At 44.9% G+C, this 19,983-nt stretch overlaps 1 protein-coding gene across 1 annotated transcript in view; it reads right to left on the bottom strand.

The window, feature by feature from the left end:
- Window positions 1-846: 846 nt before the first annotated feature.
- The window catches only part of LZTS1 (leucine zipper tumor suppressor 1), a 68,567-nt gene continuing 49,430 nt past the window's right edge, over window positions 847-19,983 (bottom strand). Inside the window, exons 2-4 of the mRNA XM_027864977.1 lie at window positions 13,098-13,549; window positions 10,321-11,124; window positions 847-5,490 (exon numbers count right to left, since the gene is read on the bottom strand). Coding sequence (XP_027720778.1) covers window positions 4,810-5,490; window positions 10,321-11,124; window positions 13,098-13,436 — 1,824 coding nt within the window. The 5' untranslated portion in view covers window positions 13,437-13,549 and the 3' untranslated portion in view covers window positions 847-4,809. The remainder of the gene's footprint in view (window positions 5,491-10,320; window positions 11,125-13,097; window positions 13,550-19,983) is intronic.

Raw genomic sequence — 19,983 nt, 5'->3', positions numbered from 1 at the left:
AGTCAGGGCCTGTATCCTGGCTCTCTCTTGCATCCCACACAGCTGAGCTTGGACTCTGGTGAAGGAGCAGGTGCTCAGGAGATGCTGACAAAGACGGAGAGTTGGCCAGGCAGCTCATTTAGGCAGGCAGGACAGATGGCTGCTTCAGTTACCTCCCTCCCTTCCCCAGACACCTCCATTCCCTTCCAGGACAAAGGGGTTCTGGCTAACGGAGGACCAGAAGTCCCCAACAAAGCCACTGGCAAAACTGGGGGGTGGTGTTTTTTTCATGCAAATAGACCAACAAGTTGGCCAAGAAGGTGAGAAATCAGTATGTTTTGAGTATTGGGTTGGGGTTAGAGAGGAAGGAGAATGGGGTCCTCTAAGTCACTTTGTACCCCTTCCTTTTATTCTGCTTTAAAAAAAACCAAATCAAACCAAAACCAAAGCAGGTTAACCCTTTGAGTGTTAATATCAGAAAAATTATCCCAAACTCTTTCCCAACCACTAGAAAAGAGTCTCTCTCTCTCTTCCCCCCAATATAGTTTAATTTCCCTCACTCACAGACTGAAAATAACATATGATTTTGATGAGGTATGGGTTCTGAGGGTGAGAACTCCAAAGATAGACTTCCCCAGAGAAAAGGGGAGGGAAGAATTCTTATGCCCCAGTTATATCACAGCAAAGCACTTGGGGTAGCCATGGCACCCTGAAGGTGGGTGGGGTGGAGAACTTTTTCCCTTTCTGCCAGTACTTTCTTTATAACCACTTACTGTCTCCAGGGCAGGTAACTCAGAAACAACTTGAGTAAGGGGCAGCAGGGATGGAACTAGGAAGGGTGAGGAGCAGGCACATCCATGAGGGAGATATGGCATTCTTTATTTATAAATTAAAACATAAAATTACAAGGAACCATTTACATGACTGGAAGAAGACATGAAAAATAGAATAAAAGAGTTGCCCCAAACCAAAAAAAAAAAAAAAAAAAAAAACGACAAAGGGAACAAAAGTCTATTTACATGTCCAACAAAACATGGGCCTCCAGAAGCTGGAAGTGGGGATCGGGGAGGGGGAATGTCCTCCTGGGGAGGTCCCCTGCACAGCCTGCAGTGATAGCAGCAGGCAGGAGCGGCTGCTGCCAGGGCAGATGCAAAGGCTTCAGGGTTCCCCACGGGCACTGCCCACACAGCTCTGGGGCACTGGCTCAGATTATAGCTGTTGGGCAGGCAGGAGATTCTGCACCCAAGTGCCTCCTCTAGGGACAGTTCCAATTCTTCCTGCCTGTTGTCTCACCAGGCTCCTGGAGAGAACTTTAAGGAGGGAATGGTCCTGGCTTATTGGGCCTTTATCCTAGACGTTCACTTAGATACTTCTTCCTCTGCAGCTGGGGCTGGCCTTCTAGTTGCCAACCCCTGGATCTTGGAGCAGAGGCAGCCTCCTGAAACAGCATATTTCAAATTCAACCTATATGTTTACGATCGGTTGGAGTCAGGTGCCCATAGCTGCAGCTCACAAGGGAGAGGGTAAGACATTCGGGAAAGGCATCCAGTCATTGCAGTGAAGACAGAGTCTGCAGGGGTCAGTTTCCAAAGCATACAGGCAAAGTTCCCCTCTTGGTCAGAAGATGGGCTTTCTGGGTTATGGCTTTGCAGATAAGCATTTATTCTCTGGCCAGCCATCCTCATTCCTCTGGGAGCACAGGGGATGGTTTGGGAAACAAGCAAGCAGTCAGGGGATAAGAGGAACAAGAATTTTGCCAAAGGGAAGGGCCACAGGGTGGACATTTCACATGGTAAAAGGAACCAGAACAGTTAACCCTCTTGCCCCCACCCATCCTTGACTTCCCAAAGGATGGGATGCTTGCCCACCTTCATCTGTTCTCCTTATTTTAGAGGTGCCCAGGTTGATACAGTCCAAGGACACCAAGGACTTTTCATCCAGTGCCAAGAAAAGGGAAATCAAGTCCACCTGACCTAGCTATGTTACAGAAAGCAGCAGTACTCCTGTCATGACAAAGGGTATAGACCTTAGCACTGGGCCATGCCCTCAGGGAAAGGCATCTTTGTACCTAAGGATGTTGGAGCTAAAGGCTTCAAAGGCCATCCAGTTAGGGCCTCCCTCTAATCAAAGGCCCAAATCCCTGGTATAGCCTGGAGTATGGCTGTGGGGGAGATTGGGAGAGCTCTCTTATTTGTTGAGAGTTTGTTAAAGTCTTGGTCTTTGGGTTCAGAGAAACCTTTCCTAAGGCTGAAGCATCCCTCTCTTATTTGTATTTGTACCCTCAGGGCCTAGCACGGTGCCTGGCAAGTAGGTGCTAATTAATATTTATTAATTGATTGGATGAGGCCTTTCACAAAGAACCCTTTGTGTTTTGGGAGTTATTTTCTCCTGGATAGGCATCAATTCAAAGAAGAAATGTTGGTTCTCTCTTTCTACCCAATTTTTTGTTTGTTTTTGTTTTTGCTATAAGATTGAGTGGGAAGATTTGGAATCATACAAGGCACAAACTGGCTTGAAAGGGTTTGGGATTGGGAAGGTGAGGTCTTTTACTAGCTGCTTGGGACTTGGGTATCCCTCAGAGTCCTGCCCTTATGGCAAAGGAAGGATATTTGGTTTTGGAATTCTAGGTTCAAATTGAGTCCCAAACCAGCCATGATTATAAAGCTCGGCAAGAACTGAGCTCCTGAGCAAATTCTTCTATGTCAAGGGTCATATTGTGTGTGGGCTTGGGGAAGGTGATTTTTTTCCTCTCCTAGCAGGTTATTCACTCACAGCCCTAACCCACCTGCTTTGATTTATGATACCTGACACTAGGGACTCAAAGGAATGTTGGGGACTCCCTGGACAGACCATGGGGAACTAGGCTTCTAATCTTTCATCCTGGAACTTGGATTGAGCAAGGAGGAAACTATGAGTGAGGGAAGAGGCAGGAGGCGTTTCTCTGGAAGAAGCAGGTCAATGTAGAGGAAATGAGGGAGTAGGGAGAACTGCCTACCCTTAAAATTTCCAGAACCTCAATTGCTACCTCCCCATCGCTTCCCTAGGAAACGTCTCCCTGGGAAGTGCTGGGTATACAGTTCCGAGATTTGGAGGGAGATGGCTGTTGCAAGTACAGCATCTGCAGCTAGAGGCAAAAATAGACTGGGGAACAGCCGGCTGCTGCCTGCTAGGTCTGCTGTTTGCTTCTGAGAGGGGGAAAATATCCTTTAACAACTCCCAAACCAAGCAATTCAATGTCCTAGAAACTGAAGGGGTGGGAGTGGGGGAAGAAACAGCTCACAGATTTTTAAATCTGGGAAGAAACTTCACAATCACCTATTCCACTCCTTTCATTTTACAGAAGAGAAAATTGAAGTCCAGGAGAAGGGAAATAATTTTTCCAAGGATACACAGCTAGTTAGCAGCAGTGCCAGGTCAGAGCCCAAGTCTTCTGATTTCCAGGTCTCTTGGATTCTGGCCAATCCTGCTGGCCTGACTTTTTGGTATCCATGTTTCTGTGAGGTGGAGGGAGGATCGGTGGAGTGTTTGTGGGTTTATTTGACGGACTCAGGAGTGGTGGATGTGAGGTTGTCTTCCATCTTCAGCTCCAGTATCACTGGCCCAATGGTATTTTGGGCGTGGTACTGAAACTTGTTAAGAATTGGCACTAAAGATACCACCCAACAATTGGGCTGGGTTGGGTGTGGGAGAATGAATAAGGCCGGGGATGAAGAGTCAAGAAAAAAACCCCAGCAGTTACATGGGAAATGGTGGTGATCATCAATGATTCTAGACACTAAGGGACTACTTCCAACTTTGGTTGGAAGAATGGTCAAAGGCAGCAGGTTTCTAGCTTGGAATCAGCAGGGAAATCCACTCCCCTGGTCTGTCTGGAAAAAATTGGTAGCTGTTTTTGGGACGGTGGAAAAGCAGTACAAATCCCTGCTTCAGAATACCCTGGGAAGACACTAAACTCTGAAATTTGTTTTTCCTCTCTGAAGTCCAGTCCCTTGGTTTCCATAGCTTTGGGGAGACTGGTCACTGAAGTCAAAGCTTAGCAGCCATCTTTGGAGAGAGAACAACCTTCTCTGGCCAGGTAGCATCCTGGCCAGGGAAGTTGAGCTAGAGTTGGCATGAGTGAGCCCCTGGCTTTAGTGTTGCCATAGACTGGCCATTCCTATCACTGTTCCCTGTGATTGAATCACCTTCCTCTTTCATCTTAGGTTTGCCTAAACTCTGAGGCCTCTCCCAACTTTATCCCTGGCATTCTTGGAGCCATTCTTTCTATTGAGTCTTCTTCTGGGGGCAAGAGGAGGATCTGCTGGACTTCAAAGAATTCTGGAACCATTGAGGAAACTTATTCTTGATAAATGAGAAACAATTCAGGATATCCGAAAAAGTTTCTCCCTAGCAAGGGTGTGGTTCCAAGGCTCCTGGTCAGTAATGGCTTTTCTCCATCCCAAGGCAAATTAGTGTCTTCATGAGAAAAAAAAAATCTTTTCAGGGCAAGAGGAGAATTCTGGGTGTCCTTAAAGGTAGAGGGGAGGTTGGGATGGCTATAATACTCCTGGGATGGCTGTCAGGGGCATGATGACCAGCTCAACACAGACTGATACAGACACCTTGGTGAGGGTTTGACCATAGCATCAAGTCTCACGTGTCTTTTCTCGGCAAGTTACATTCTACCTCTGGTAGCTGGGGGAGAGGGATGGGAGAGATGGGAATAACTTGGCCAACAGTGTAGAAGAAAAGGCTTCTCCCAGTATAGCCCAACTGAGCAATGGCAAGGGATATGTTTTCTTGGATGGGTCCAGCTTTTCTGCCTCCCCACCCCTCCCTACCCCGGGGTCCTCAGATCTCAGTGGCAATGATATCCTCATAGGGGACATCAGCGCCCTGGATGTCAATCTCCAAGGGTTCGGCACCCCCCTCCCCCCTCGACAACTGCTGCAGGGCCTTCTCCAACCTCTGATTACGTTGGTACATGGCCAGGTAGCTCTGCTGCAGCTGCTTCTGATAATGGATCACTTTCTCTTTCTCCTCCCTCCACACCAGCCGCTCGTGTTGGAAGCCGGAGGACATCTGGTCGTGGCCCTGCCGCTCTTCCTTCAATTCCGCCCGAAGCCTCTCCAGCTCCCTCTGCAAGGCAGGGATGTCCTCTGGGCCAGTGGCCCCTGGGCAGGCGCCATCCCACTCCGCCTCGCCCCTGCGGCCGCGCTCCTGGCGGAGAAGAACAGCCTCAGTCCGGAGCTCCAGGAGTTCCTGCTCCAGCAGATTAACCTTCTCCCGCAGCAGCTCCGCCTCGTTCTTTTTGCGCTGCAGCTCATTCTCACACACCTCCAGCTCGAGGCTCTTGGTCCGTAAGGCGCTTTCCAGGTCTTGGGTCTTCAGCTCCATCCCTTCAAGCTTCCCCCGAGTGTCCTTCAGCTGTGCCTTAAGGCTGAGGATCTCGCTGGCCTTGGCATTGACCTCTGTCTGGGACTCCTTCAGCTGCTGCTTCAGGAGGGAGATCTCACCTGACTTCTGGCACACCTGCCAAGAGAGAGGAAAACCAGGGAATTTCGTGAGAGAAATTTCACCAGGGCGAGAAAAGAAAAGCCTCCGCTCAGAGGAAGTCCCTGATTTCTGAAAAGTAGAAGCCTTATCCAAAAGAAAGGAAACAAAAAAGCACTTATAAAGCACCTATTATGTGCCAGGCACTGTGATAAGTACTTTATGAAAATCTCTCACAGAAATTCTGGGAGGTAGGTGCTATTATTATCCCTATTTTATAATTAAGGAAACTGAGTCAGAGGTTTAAGTGACTTGCCCAGGGTCACACAACTAGTAAGTACCTGAGGCTGGATGTGAACTCAAGTCTATCCAGCCTTCTGGCTCAGAATTTTATCCAGTATGCTATGTAGCTGTTCAGGTAGTTTCAGGGGCTTGGGCTGATATTTTCCAGTTTTTTTTCAGTCTGTGGATCAAACTGGGGAGTTCACTCAGCTTTCAGACTCAGGCACTGGTGTATCCATAAGCTTACTTCACCACTAACCAAGTCTGTTTCTGAAAGATTTGAACTAAAAGATTTCTTTCTTTTTTCCTCCTTTTTTTCAGTCAGTCAGGGTTAAGTTACTTGCCTGGGGTCACACAGCTAGCTAGTAAGTGTCTGAGGCTGGATTTGAACTCCGGTCCTCCTGACCCCAGGGCCACCTAGCTGCCCCAAATGATTTCTAGGGATATTTATATGGCATAGGGGAGAGAGTGTTGGACTTGGAATTAGAAAGACCTGGGATCAAATTCAAATTCGTTACTTGAAAACTAAGTGTGCCCAGTGGCAAGTCATTTAAATCTCTTAAGTCACATAGCATCCCATTTCTTCATTGGTAAAATGGAGGTCATCTAACTCTAGTACCCACCTCATGGGGTTGTTGTGAGGATCGAATGAGATAAAAAAGGTGTAAAATGCCTTGCAGTACTTAATGCTCTATGTCAATTTTAGTTATCATCATTATGATTATCACCTCTACCTGTATGTATAGCTATGACAAATATTAGGATTTGGAACCATACAACTTGGATTTGAATCTCTGTTCTGACACTTATTAGCTTTAGAGCTACACCTAGAAAGCTGAACTTGATGGTCTTGAAGTTTCCTTGCAGTTCTGACATTCTTTCTATGTTCCATAATCCAATAATAGCAGTGTATGTAGTGCTTTAAGGCAGGGGTGATGATGAAGCCAGCTCTAACAGGCAAGCTGATTGTTAAATTTTCAGTGTAAGCATTTATACCTTGGAAATTGGCAAATACTGCAAATTGGGACTTGATTTATTGTTTTGTTGATTGTCTAGACTTATGAAAGTGATGGATAAAATGTTAATAATGAAGATTCAACTTAGAAGAGTGTCATGCAGCTGAATGTTAAACATTGACCAGCATGCCCCAGCTTCAAGATTTACAAAATGCTGCAAGTATGTTATCTCATTGGATTCTCACATCAATCATGTCAGTGTGTGCTATTATTATCCCCATTTTAGAGATAAAGAAACGGAGGCTAAGAGATGAAGTGATTTACCCAGAGTCACATATGGCCATCTGTCTGAGGCAGATATGAACGTCAGTCTTCTTCATTAGAAGTCCAGTGTTCTATTCATTGTGCCATTTAGCTGCCTCCTATATATCTTTCGATATGCTTAAGTGCTTGTCATCAATACCCAGATCTGCAGAACTATACTAGTATCTGTATCTATATATAAATGCATTTCTACTTCTAGGTATTATGGATTATCTATTATTATCTATTTATTATGTGTTAAAGATACATATGTATTACATATTGTGTATTAAAGATATGTATTATGTATTAAAGATATCTTTTAAGGTAATAGGATTTAGAGGTAGAAGGGGCCTTTGAGAACATCTAGACAAGAGGGTCCTCAGACTGTAGGTACATTTACAAGGAGTCCATTTACTTGGATGGAAAAAAATGTTTATTTCAAAATAACTTTTCCTTTGAAATCCTATTTATTTTATGCAATTAAACACATTACTCTGAGGAGGGTGTGCAGGCTTCATCAGACTAACAAAAGAGTCCATGATACACTAAATAAAAGGGTTAAGAACCCTTGATCTAGTCCAAATTTTATAATTTTACAATTTTACAAATGAGGAAATTGAGGCCAGGGTAGGGGATATTTTTATTACTTCATTTCACTTTAAGGATCTTTGATTTTCTTAATGTGGCTACTGTCCAAACCAGTGTTTTCTGTCTCTCTGTCTGTCTGTCTGTCTGTCTCTCTGTCTCTGTGTCTCTCTCTCTCTGTCTCTCTCCCCCTCTCTCCCCTTCGTTCTGTAGCTAACCTGGTGATGAGCCTCTCAAAATTTAGCTACTCTGGTCTTCAGATGACAAGTGCAGAATCCATCTAAACATTGATGCACTCAAAATGCTTCTCAGCCCAATAGAGCCTGTCACACAGTTTATGTTCCAATGGAAGACTGCACTAGTCTTTAAGACTTCACTAGCTCAAGTTCTTCCTACTCTATAATAAAGCATCTGAGTAATACTTCAGTGGATTCTTATCTTTATTCTTTACTACAATATCACCTATACCCATTCATATACCCACACTCATCAGCCATCTTTTCTCCTTTCTATCATTACACCCACCCTCTCTATCCTTCTGTGCCCTGCTCTACAATTGGCATAGGGTTGCTACCTACCTCTTGACAGAGAGAGACGATGGACTCAAAATGAAGAATGGACACAGCCAATGTTGGAATTTGTTTAACTGTATATTTGTTACTAGGGCTTTATTTTTTCCGTTTTTCCCAATGGGGTGAGGAATGAGGAAGCAATGGAGAAGAGAGATAGGGTAGGGCCAAAAACATAAAAAAGAAAAGAAAAGAGGATAATTGAGACATCTTTCTCAAAAATGGAGACAAAAGGACAGAAGGAAGGTCAGAAAGAAGACTTCAAAAAAAGTTACATATTTCAAAAGAAAAGAAAGCCACACATAATACAGACCTGCAATTTCATGTACAATCACCGTTCTCTGTTCTTCTCTCTCTCTCTCTCTCTCTCTCTCTCTCTTTCTCTCCCTCTCTCCCCTCCCCATCTTATATACACATGTAAATGCCCATTCTATTTCATGTTTATTAAATTCATAATAACAAAATTTATCAATAAATTGCAAATAAAATGCACAAGGCAGTAAAAAGCCAACACAGAGTAGTACATCACAGACATCTTTGGATGATACTAGTGGGAAATAGGGGTTCTGCCCCCTAGACAATAGTGTTTTGCACAGAAAAAAGAAAGAGGTCGTGCACCAATCATTGGGAAACCTGGGTAAAACAAGAGTAACCTTCTCTCCCAGACTCTCTGTACCTTTACACTAAGATTCTTCATCTTTTAGTTCTTGCCATTATTCTCATCCACTTCTAGTGAAAAGGATTCCAGAAGATTCCTACCGCTGGGTCATTGGACGTCTAGAGGTTATCCTACCTGAAGGACTGATGACCTTTTGGGATTCTTTGATTTGGAGACATCATAAAGTTGTCATTTGCCTTTCTACCTTCCATTACATAGTCTTCTCCAGAACTGAGTATAGATGTACTCACTAGGCTGCTTAAGGTGTGGGTATAGCTCAAGATGATATGAGAGGCAGCTAGGTGACGGAGCAGATAGTGGGTCTGGCTTTGGAGTCAGAAAAACCTGAATTTGAATTCTGTCTCAGATACTTGTTGTGTGTGACCCTGAGTGAGTCATATAATCCCTTACTGACTCAGTTTCCTCATTTGTAAAATGAAGGGGTTAGACTTTAAGGCCTCAAAGGTGCCTTGGAGCCCTAAGTTTATGACGTATGGTTCTATGATTGAATAACTTCTAGACGGATATGGTTAGAGGGTTGGCACAGTGGAGAGAGTGCTGTGCCTAGAGTCAGGAAGACCTGAGTTCAAATGTGGCTTCAGACACTTACTAGTTGGTTGACCCTAGGCAAGTCACTTAACCCTGGCTACCTCAATTCCTCAATCTATAAATTGAGCTAGAAAGGGAAATGGCAAACCACTCCAGCATCTTTGACAAGAAAACCCCAAATTGAGTCATAAAGAGTCAAATACAATTGGAAAAAGTGGGGGAAGGGAAGAAGCATTTTTCAAAAGTCTGCTATGTGTCTGGCTTTGCAATAAGGGCTTTAAAAATAATGTGGGGCATCTAGGGAGTACAATAGATAGAGCACCAGGCCTAGAGTCAGGAAGATCTGAGTTCAAATCTGGCCTCAGACACTTACTGTGTGACCCTGGGTAAGTCACTTAACCTCTGCTTGCCTCAGATTCCTCAACTGTAATATAGGGATAATAATAGCACCTACCTCTCAGGGTTGTTGTGAGGACCAAATGAGTTAATAATTATAGAGCACTTAACATAATACCTGGCACACAGTAAATATAATACAAATGTTAGTTATTATTATTATTATTATTAAAATGGGGATAGTAATAGAACTTACCTCCCAGAGTTGTTGTGGGGACCAAATGAGATAAGTATAAAGCACTTAGCACAATGCCTGGCACATAGTAAGCGTGATATAAACGTTAGCTATTGTTATTATTATTAAAATGGGGATAATAATAAAGAATTTAATCTTCCAGGATTGTTGTGAGGACCAAATGAGATAATAACGGTAAAGCACTTAGCACAATGCCTGGCACAAAGCAAGTGCTATATAAATGTTTGTATTAGTATTAATTATTATTGTTAATTATTATTAATCTCATTTGACCTTTATAGAGGGCCTTGCAGCACCTGAGCTGGATTCTCAAAGTCCTTCTGGCTCTGATTTCCAGGCGAGGAGCCCCCTCCCCACCGCCTCAAGTCTCACCTCCCACTGGGTCTCCTCCAGGGCAGGGGCAAAGTTGGTCTTCTCCTTCTCGTAGGACCTCAGCTTGGTCTCCAGCAGGTCTTGCTCCTTCATGAGGTTCTCCAGTTCTCCCCGCAGCTGCTTCTTCTCCTGCTGCAGCTGGAATACCTGGAGCTGCAGAGCCTGCTGGCTCCGCTGGCTCTTCTGGGAGGCCTGCCTCAGCTTGTTGCTGCATTTCTGCTTCAGTCCGTCCAGCTCCTCCTGGCAGCGCCGCTGCTTCTCCTCATAGGCCTGGCTGGAGGCCAGCTCCTTCTCCTCCAGGCTGCACTGAAGCTTTTGCAGCTCCCCCTCTCTCTCCAGCAGCTTCTGCTCCAGCTCCTGGATGGTACACTCATCCGTGGAGAGGGGCGAGCGGATGCAGGCAGCCTTGTCTGCTTTGCTCGGGTTGCCAATCTTGTTGCCTCCATCAGAAAAGGACAAGGCCTTCAGGCTCATCATGTTGCTGTCCTGGAGCATGGCACCCTGGGTGATGTTGTGGGCGGAGCCCCCAAAGCGATTGATGGGCCCCACGGGGGTGACCAGGGGGTCCAGCTGGTAGCTGCTGCTGGTGCTGTGAGTGGGGAGGCTGGACATAGAGTTCCGACCTGAGTCAGACAGTGCCCCTGAGCACAGGGTGGGTTTCAGCTCCTGATCCTTGGCTTTATCCAGAGGAGTCGGGTGCAGTTGGTGGCTGGCATTTTCTGGGGGGGAAGAGTGGAGAATGGCCCCTGACCTCGGCAACACAGGCTTGAATGCTGTCGGCCTTGCAATGCTTTTTTCTGAGCCCTAGGGAAGAGAAAGAACCAGATTCCTTAATAGCTTCTCCCCTCAATATTTTTCTCTTTCCTCCCTCTCTGGCTAGAAATAATAATGATGATGGAGTTGGGGAGGTTGTGATAATAACGAGAAACATCATGGTGTATATATAGTAGATAGAGGGTTGTCCTTGGAATGTGAAAGTTATTGCTGTTGTTCAGTCTTGTCCAAATCTGTGTGACCCCATGGACTTTGTCCATGGGGTTTTCTTGGCAAAGATACCGGAATGATTTGCCATTTCCTTCTCCAGTGTGTCCCCATTTTACAGACGAGGAACTGAGGCAAATAAGAGTTAAGTGACTTGTCCAGGGACATTCAGCTAGTAAGTGTCTGAGGTCAAATATTAACTCAGATCTTCCTGACTCCAGGCCAGATGCTCTAGCCACTACCTTACTTGTTGCTGTTCATCCTTCGTTCTCAAAGAGGACTAATGACATCACTAGGGTGATCCTGACTTGTGTGTGAATTGAATTGAAGTGAGGTAGAGCTGCTCAAAGTCATCAGCCTAGTTCACCATCACAAAAATATCAGTCTGGGAGGGAAAGATCCTCAAAGTTTCTGGGTTGGCCTCTTGGAGAAAGAGGAATATACTAAATAAGGGCATGTCATAGGATCCTAGAGCTAGAAGGGTAATGGGATCATAGGCTGAGAGCTAGAAGGGGCCTCAGAAACCATCTACTCCAACTCTCTCATTTTATAGATGAGGAAACCGAGGCTCATGAGTTCAGTGATTTGTCTAAGGTTACATGGGTGTGAGTGTCTGTGGTGATGTTTAAGGCCAGGTCTTCCAACTCCAGGGCAATTACTCTTTCTTTGGCACCATAACAATTCCTAGATTAAGATTTCATTGCAAGTGCTATACCCTTTCATATTGGGATTATTTCTCTACAGGTAACTTTGTAGATGAAGTGGCCTGCCATATAGGAGGGATCATGTTCTAATACTGTCTCAAGAGGGAAAATGCCTTGTGTCCAGAAGGACTTGATGATATCCATCCTGTGAGAGGTCCACCTATCACCTGCCTTCTGCTTTGGGAGTCAAAGGATCTGAAGGTCTAAAAGCCTGACCTTGTCTACCTGTGTGACCTTGGTGACCTTGGGCAACTTCACCTTTCTGGACCTCAGGTTCCTCCTCTGTAAAATGTATGGGTAGGAATAAATCTTTAGCATTTCTTCCAATTCTAAAGCTTGTAATCCTATGAACTATCACCAAAATCTTGAAATGAAAGATGTCTTTTTCCCTCCATAGGACCTTTTAAGGCTGCCATATTGTTAACCTTTTCTCTGAAAAGTCTATGGTCTTGTTCTCCATCTCTCACTCAGGATCACATAAAAAATTTTCAAGGGGTATCCCCTTGTTCATTGGTAGAATAGGGACCAGTTTTCTTAACTCTTGTTCCTTATTGGCTAGATGGTGAATATTCCCATCTATTACCCAGGAAACCCAAGATTATTTTAAGAGTATTCTTTTTCTCCCCATGGGGATGGGGTATTTCTGACTTCCAGATGGGGTACACCTCTAGTTTGTCCTTCCATATCACATCCCCTACATGCCTGTCAGAGATGGAGTCTTGGGTTGGGTAGACTATGAAACTGACTCATGTGGCATTTCCTATATTGCATGGGACAGATTCTGCATGTGGGCTGGAGGCAATGGAAGTTTGTGGTCCTATCTACCAAGAATCATGGACCTGGGAAAAGCCATAGCATTTTAGGATGCTGGACATCAAGAACAAGTCATAGATGATGTAATTGTTCATGGTTGTGATAGTTGATCAAAGCTTTAACTTAAAACATTTAAATGAAAAACTTATCAAATTGGGATGTGTAGAGTGTGGTATGATATCACCACCACCACCACCGAGTACCTTCCTCATAGCCCTAAAAAGCAAGCCCTTCTAATCACCCATCTTCTGCCACCTACCCTTGGAGACCCCTACTTACCAGTTCCAGCTGATTGGAGAAAGGCATAAGCTTTGGGGGTGTGCCAAAGTCCATCCCAGTCTGGCCTCCCATCTCCCCGCTGGACAACGAGGTGTAGTCTGTCCGGTGGGTGCCCCGGGCCTTCTGACTGACCTTGATGTAGAAGAAATCCTCGCTCTTGCCGATTTTAGAACTTGATTTGCCATGACCCGAGTCCTGGGAGAAGCCAAATCTCAGCAGCCCATCTGAATACCTGTTGAGTTTCTTTAGATGGGAGGACTTACGAAGCTTGTACTGTGAGGCCCGGCAGTGCTTGCCCTGGAAGCTGTGGCCTGAGATGAGGCTGCTGACGCTGCCCATGGTGATGTGGGGCCAAAGGCCGGGAGGGCAGGAAGGGAACCTGATGCTGATTTGGCTGCAGGGGCACGTCCTGGCTCTGTGGGAAGGCTTCGGTCATAGCAAAAGCCTCAGACCTGCAGCAGGGCACAGGGGAGACACGAGATAGGATTTAAATCGGTGTAGTCATAGGTGATGTTTCATCTTCTTTGAATGAGTTTTTCCATCTATAAAATGGATGTAACATTATTTGCACTGCCTGTCTCATAGGGCTGCTGTAAGGGTAGTGCTTCATAATGGCAAAGAAATAGGGATTAATATTGGTACGGGACCTATGATTACACTGATATAGGAAGCAAGATGGCATAGTGGATAGTGCTGGACATGGAGTCAGGAAGATCTGAGTTTGAATTTTGCCCTCATCCCTTACTAGCTGTAAGACTTTGGAGAAATTACATAACCCCTCTCTGCTTCAGTTTTTCCCTCCATAAAATGGGAATAATAATAGCACAGGTTGTTATAAGAATCAGCTGAGATAATGTACATAAAGCACCTTTTAAACTTTGAATATTAACTGTTATTATTATAGAGAACTCTTGGATGAGAATACTTCCTCTACCAATGCAGGTTTTGATAATTTCTCTGTAACACAACAAGATTAGAGTTGTTTAGAATCCTTAGAGATTGAATGACTTTGCTGAGTTCATGCAGTGTGTATGTATGTGTCAGGACTTGAACCCAAGTCCTTCTGGCTCTGAGGCCAGCTCTCTTTCCACCTCACCACACAACCTCTTAATGCCATGCTGGCTTTCAGTTGCAAATAGCAAACCATTACATAAATGTGAGCTATTTTAACAAGCATTTATTTCAAGTTATAGTCTGCCTGGAGGCAGCACAGTGACCTAAATGTATTTCCATCTGCCTTTGGTGGGTTCCCTTTCCCCCTCCACACAGGACCTTCTCCTCCTTCTCCCTCCCCTTTCCCACCCAACCCCTCCCCAGGTCAATTCCCTTTTGCTGGTCACTGTCTGTATTGCAGACCTATCTGTTAACCTTAAACCTTTATGTTTTTCATCATGGTGCTTCCTAGTGCCCATCTACTGGTCCTATGCCCTATTCCATTATGCCTTCACCAGGAATGTGGGGCAAAAGTGATCTCTAATGGCTGAATGTGCTACCCACACCCCAGAAAATAATGCATGATTTTACCTCAGGGCTTCAGTGCCTTAACCGAAAGATGATTAAGAGTGAATATGAGGCTCTGTGACAAGATGGTGGGGGAGAGATACCTGGCAGACCAGCCTATTAGGGTCACATCACGGAAGCAGCTGCCTCCTTATTTGTTCATTTATTCACAAAGGGCCTACTATGTATAGGGCGTTGGGAGGAGGCAAAGGAGAGGCAGATGGTGCCTCCCTGCAGGGATCTAATGACACAATAGGGGGCTGATCTCCGGTGCCTAGGGTAGTCAAAAAACCATTACAGCACTATTCAGCAGTGTGGCAGCCCACAGTGGAGTGGTCAAGGAAGGTCCCATGGAGGAGGTGAGATTGGAATGGGGCCTTGAAGAATGTCCATGGCAAACCAAGGAGGAACAGTTTCAAAAGTAACAAGATTAGCCAGTGCAAAATGACCGTTGGATACAACCTGATTTTCCACTGTGCTTATTCATTCTGGAAGTTCAGACTATGCTTGTTATCTCCCTCCCCCAACCTCCTCCAGCAGAGGATCAGAGCCAGGGATAACAGTGAAATGCCCTATGGGCTGTGCATCAGGAAGCTGGAACATCCAAGCTGCCGGACTTACTCCCACGCGGGCAGATGCTCCAAGAGAAGTTGAGAGGTGGCTGAGTTCTGAGCTGTCTGCTGGGCGCGGTAAACTTCAGCCTCGCAGCCTCCTGGGGAGGCGGAGCAGGTGGAAGGGCAATTCTCTTCATTTCATCAGTGACTGCTAGAGGCCATGTGGTGAGTCAGAGGTGGAGCCAAGGCCCTAGTCTCTGCTCATTCTTCCATCTCTCAAGTGCGCACTGAGGAGCACTTGGGGAGTGGATGTGGTTCCAATCACAGAGTCGTAATACTGACTCATTTTTATGATGCTGAACATATATTATCTCATTTGAACCTTGTGTTAATCCTGTGAGATATAGTCAACGTAGCCTCCATTTTGCAGATGAGGAAACCGAGGCAGAGATATCAAGTGACCTGCCCATAATTACACAGAATCAGGATTTGAAGTCAAATCTTCCAGATTCCAAGCCCAGCTTTCTGTTCATTACTCTGCTTACCCTAGAGAATAGGATTGTAGATTCAGAAGTGAATGGGAATTTAGAGGTTATCTGGTCCAATCCTTGTAGATAAGGAAACTGAAGGCCAGGGAAGTGAGATTTGCTGAAGTTCACGCAGGGAGAAGTGGCAAAGCTAAGTTAAGAGTGGAATCCAAGATGTACAGTGGAAAAAAATTCTGGATATGCAGTCAATAGACCTGGATTCAAATCTTGCCTCTGATACTTACTATCTATGTGACCCTGGGGAAGTCACTTAACATTTTTGTTTCAGTTTTCTCATCTGTAAAATGAAAGAACTGAACCAGATGGCCTCCAAGTTCTCTTTCAGGTCTAAATCTATTGTTTAATGACTCTTTATGTAACACCAAATCTAATATTCTTGTACCACAGGGGAAAATAATGGGAGAAGAGATAGGAGAATTTAAAAGAATATTACCTCTGACTGCCAGAGAGAGGGGATGTCCCTAAGCTCAGGAAAGACTCCCCTTTGTTCCCTGGAGCTCAGCTACTTTGATGACAGAGGAAAAAACTTTGAAGATAAGCCTTGTTTTGCAATCCATTGGAAGCTGGCTGGCTCCATGAGTCTCCGACTAACTTCCTCCCCAGTCTGCCAAGTGCTATAGCTCACTGAACCATCTAGCCCAGATGCGTAATGTGACAGCAAACACTGATGTTTCATGACCCGTGTGCTCTTCCTTTGACCCTAACACCCCTTCTTGCTGGCAGTTAGAAAGGAGTTATGCAATACCTGAGGGTCAAGAAAGAAATGAGGAAAAATAAAAGGAAGACCAACATAAGGGAAGAAAAAAAAGATTTATAAAATGATAGAATTTAGGAATGCTATAGCTGGAGGGCACTTCAGAAGTCCTCTAATCCAAGTCCTATGGAATCATTGTGATATAGTAGAGAAAGTGTTGGATCTGGCATCAGAAGGCTTTGTTTCAAAACCTAGACGGTCACTTTGTACCTATGTGGCTTTAGGCAAGTCACTCTGGACCTCAGTTTCCTCATCTGTAAAATGTGAGGGTTAGACTAAATGACCTCTATGTTTTCTTCTAGCTCTAAATCTTATGATTTTTAAAGCCTTCATTTTAACAGATGGGAACACTGAGGTTCAGAGGGGGAAAAATCATAGAATCACAGACTGTTTGGAATGGACAAGCAAGTGGAAGTCAATCGGGCTCCATCTTAGGGTGATGGGCTTTCTTCCTTCTGCTGTGGGAAGGAATTGGAGAAAAGAGCCTAGAGATCATCTGGTTCAACCCCCATTTTATAGATGGGGAATCCAAAAGCTAGAGAGGTGAAATTATTTAGCTAAGGTGACATGGTAACTTAGTAGTGGAGCCAGAACTAGAACTGAGGAGGGAGGGAGGGAGAAAGGGAAGGAGGGAGGGAGGGAGGGAGGGAGGGAGGGAGATGAGGTAAGAAAAAGGGAGAAGTGAGAATTAGAGAAGCATATAACTGTGGTAGGGGTACCTGTCTTGTGTCCTACTCCCTTCAATCATTGGATGCCCAAGAACACTAGGGAGATGGTTTATTGCAAGGTCCAGACTATTCCGACATCTTTAGAATCTGTCTTCATTGTGATTCTCAGCCTCTCCATCCCCAACCTAAAACAGCATGAGCTTCCCCAATGAATTGCAAGTCAAGGGCTCACCTTGGAATTTCTGATGCTCTAAAGCAGGGACAGGAATGGGAAATAGCTTCCCACATTCATCCCCCCTCCACCCCCCAAGGCTTTAGGATGCATCTCTGTCTTCTATACTGACTTCCCAACTCATCACTAGCTTTTTACAGGGAGCTGAGCAAGTCATTAAACTAATATTTTCCCTTGAGTTGCCCATTGCTTAGAAAAAGGATGTCCCAGAGTAGAGTTGGACAGAAATCCGTCTGGACTCCAATTTTCTTTCTTTCCGTTTTTAACAAAGAAAATGAGAGTCCAGACAGATTTCTTTTTTACCACTCTTAAGTGGGCAACTAGGTGACAAAGTGGATAGAGTGTGGGACTTGGAGTCAAGAAGACTCATCTTTGTGAGTTCAAATCTAGCCTCAAACACTTATGAGCTGTATGACCCTGGGCAAATTGATTAATCCTGTTTGCCTCAGTTTCCTCATCTGTAAAATGAGCTGGAGAATGAAATGCAAACCATTCCACTATCTCTGCCAAGAAAACCCCAAGTGGAGTCACGAAGAGTCAGACACCACTGCAAATGACTGAACAAGAACACTCTTAACAAAGGGCAGATGCCCCAGAAAGCACACACGTGGAGCCTCCTTCCGTTCTCTCCATCCCCATTGCCAATTTTTCTGTGAAGGCAGTGGAGAAGCAGGGGCAGTGGCTGAGCCTAATTCCATCAGGAGTCCCAGGTTATGGTAGGCAATATGGCTCTCTTTCCCTTTCTTGCCACAGTTCTGGGCCTCTTCTGCGCCCAATATAAAGATACAGCTGAAGAGAGCTGACCTAAACCCAGACTATCAGAGTCTCTCATCCTGCACTCTTCCTCAGCCCCCTCCAAACTACCTCTTTGCCTCTTTCTTTGTTTCTTTCTACTTCCTCTCCTCCCTCCCTCCTTTTCTTCCTTATTCCCTCTCTTCTTCAAATCTATGGGAGTAGGGAGATAGCACAGCTAGCCGCGGGTCATCCATAGGAGAGGGCCACAAGGGCTGTCTTCCCCTCCTGGCACTCCTGCTTGCCTAGCACCCGTCACTGCCTTCCTATTGCCTTTGGTATTCTCACCAGCCCTGCTGTTGCTGCCACCGCCGCTGCCACGTGGCAAAGCAGGAGCCAAAAAAAAAAAATGCTGAATTACAACACTGACAATCAGAGACCTGAAAGAGAAGAACAGTAGAAGGGAAAGGTATGCCCAACCTCCCCCCACTCACCTGTATCAGTTTCTTGCTCTTTCTCTCTCTCTACTTTCTCTTTGTGATACACACAGACACAGACACACAGACACACACACACACACACACACACACACACTGTCCCTCAGACTTCTGCTTGGTAACTCATGCCAAGTAGCCTGTAGGGAAATTCATGCTTCCTGGGCTGCCTCCCCTTACTTTGATGCTGTGATGCTATCTCTAACTCTGGTTAATCAGTACAGGAACCAATGGTGTCCAGGGTTCTTATCCTATTTCTGTCACTCCCCTCATGTATAGCATTGAGCAAATCACTTAAATTCTATGGGTTTCAGTTTTCTCATATGTTAAAAAGGGGATAATAATATCTGCCCTTCCTGCCTCACAGGGATGCTGGAAGCTAAAAGAAAGATTTATGTACAAGCACTTTCAAAAGTTTCAAGTGTCATATAGTAATAAATTATTATTAATGTTATTTTTCATGCTTTTTAAGTGGATTTATCCAAGACGTTCAAATGGCATTATAGAGTCAATTTTTAATATACATCTGGAGCTACCTTTGAGAGGAGACAATATTGCCTTGGCAATGAAGAGACCTTGGGAATGATTGCAGTTACTTCTCTGAAATCAGGATTCCTGGGATCTAGTCTTGGATTTGACACTAATGGGGGGTGACCTTGGACAAGTCATCCCCTGAACTCTAATTTTTCCATGTGTAAAATTGGAGAGGCAGGGTTGGTCTAGATCAGGATTTCTTAACCCAAGCACCATAAGCCTGGATGGGAAAACCAAACCAAAACAAAACAATGTATTTATTTTGACAAACCTCTAACTGAAATTTAGCATTTCTTTCATAATGAATTTTTTAAAAATTCATTCTGTAAATGGGCCCCCAGGTTTCACCAGGCAGCCATAGGGGTCCATGACATAAAAAAGGGTAAGTACCCCTGGATGAGATGATCTTTAAATCATTCGTTTGGGAGCTAGGGACTTTAAAGTTTCTTCCAGCTTTAAAAGTCTATGATTTGATGGCATCCCCATCCTGTTTAATCAGCCTATGAACTCTGTGGCCTCCTGGAAAGGTACAAATAATCTGGACTTAGGCTGTTGATTTAACCATTGACTTAACCCTAATGACTCCCAGGGTCTTTCTAGAGATGAACGGAGGAAGTTGAGGGAGGGGAGAAGGGTCATGGACTCAGGGGAGAGGTTCTCAAACCCACTGTCTTCATTTTCACCTCATGGATACCACAATGCTCCAGCTTCTCAAGGTCATTCTATTTGCCTGCTCCAACTGCCTCATCCTGCCATACGTGGGTCCCATGGACCTAAACTGACTTCCTGATTCTTATGAAGTAGCAGAATGCTTCAAGCAATAGGCCAAAGCAGAGATGTCAAGGAATCCAGGTGACCTGAACTGGATTA

This window comes from Vombatus ursinus, unplaced genomic scaffold (genome assembly GCF_900497805.2).
Source record: "Vombatus ursinus unplaced genomic scaffold, bare-nosed wombat genome assembly UNPS02014778.1, whole genome shotgun sequence".
In the NCBI taxonomy this organism is placed as follows: Eukaryota; Metazoa; Chordata; class Mammalia; order Diprotodontia; family Vombatidae; genus Vombatus; species Vombatus ursinus.
The sequence above is the reverse complement of the archived record's forward strand: the minus strand, read 5'-3'. Positions and strand labels throughout refer to the sequence as shown.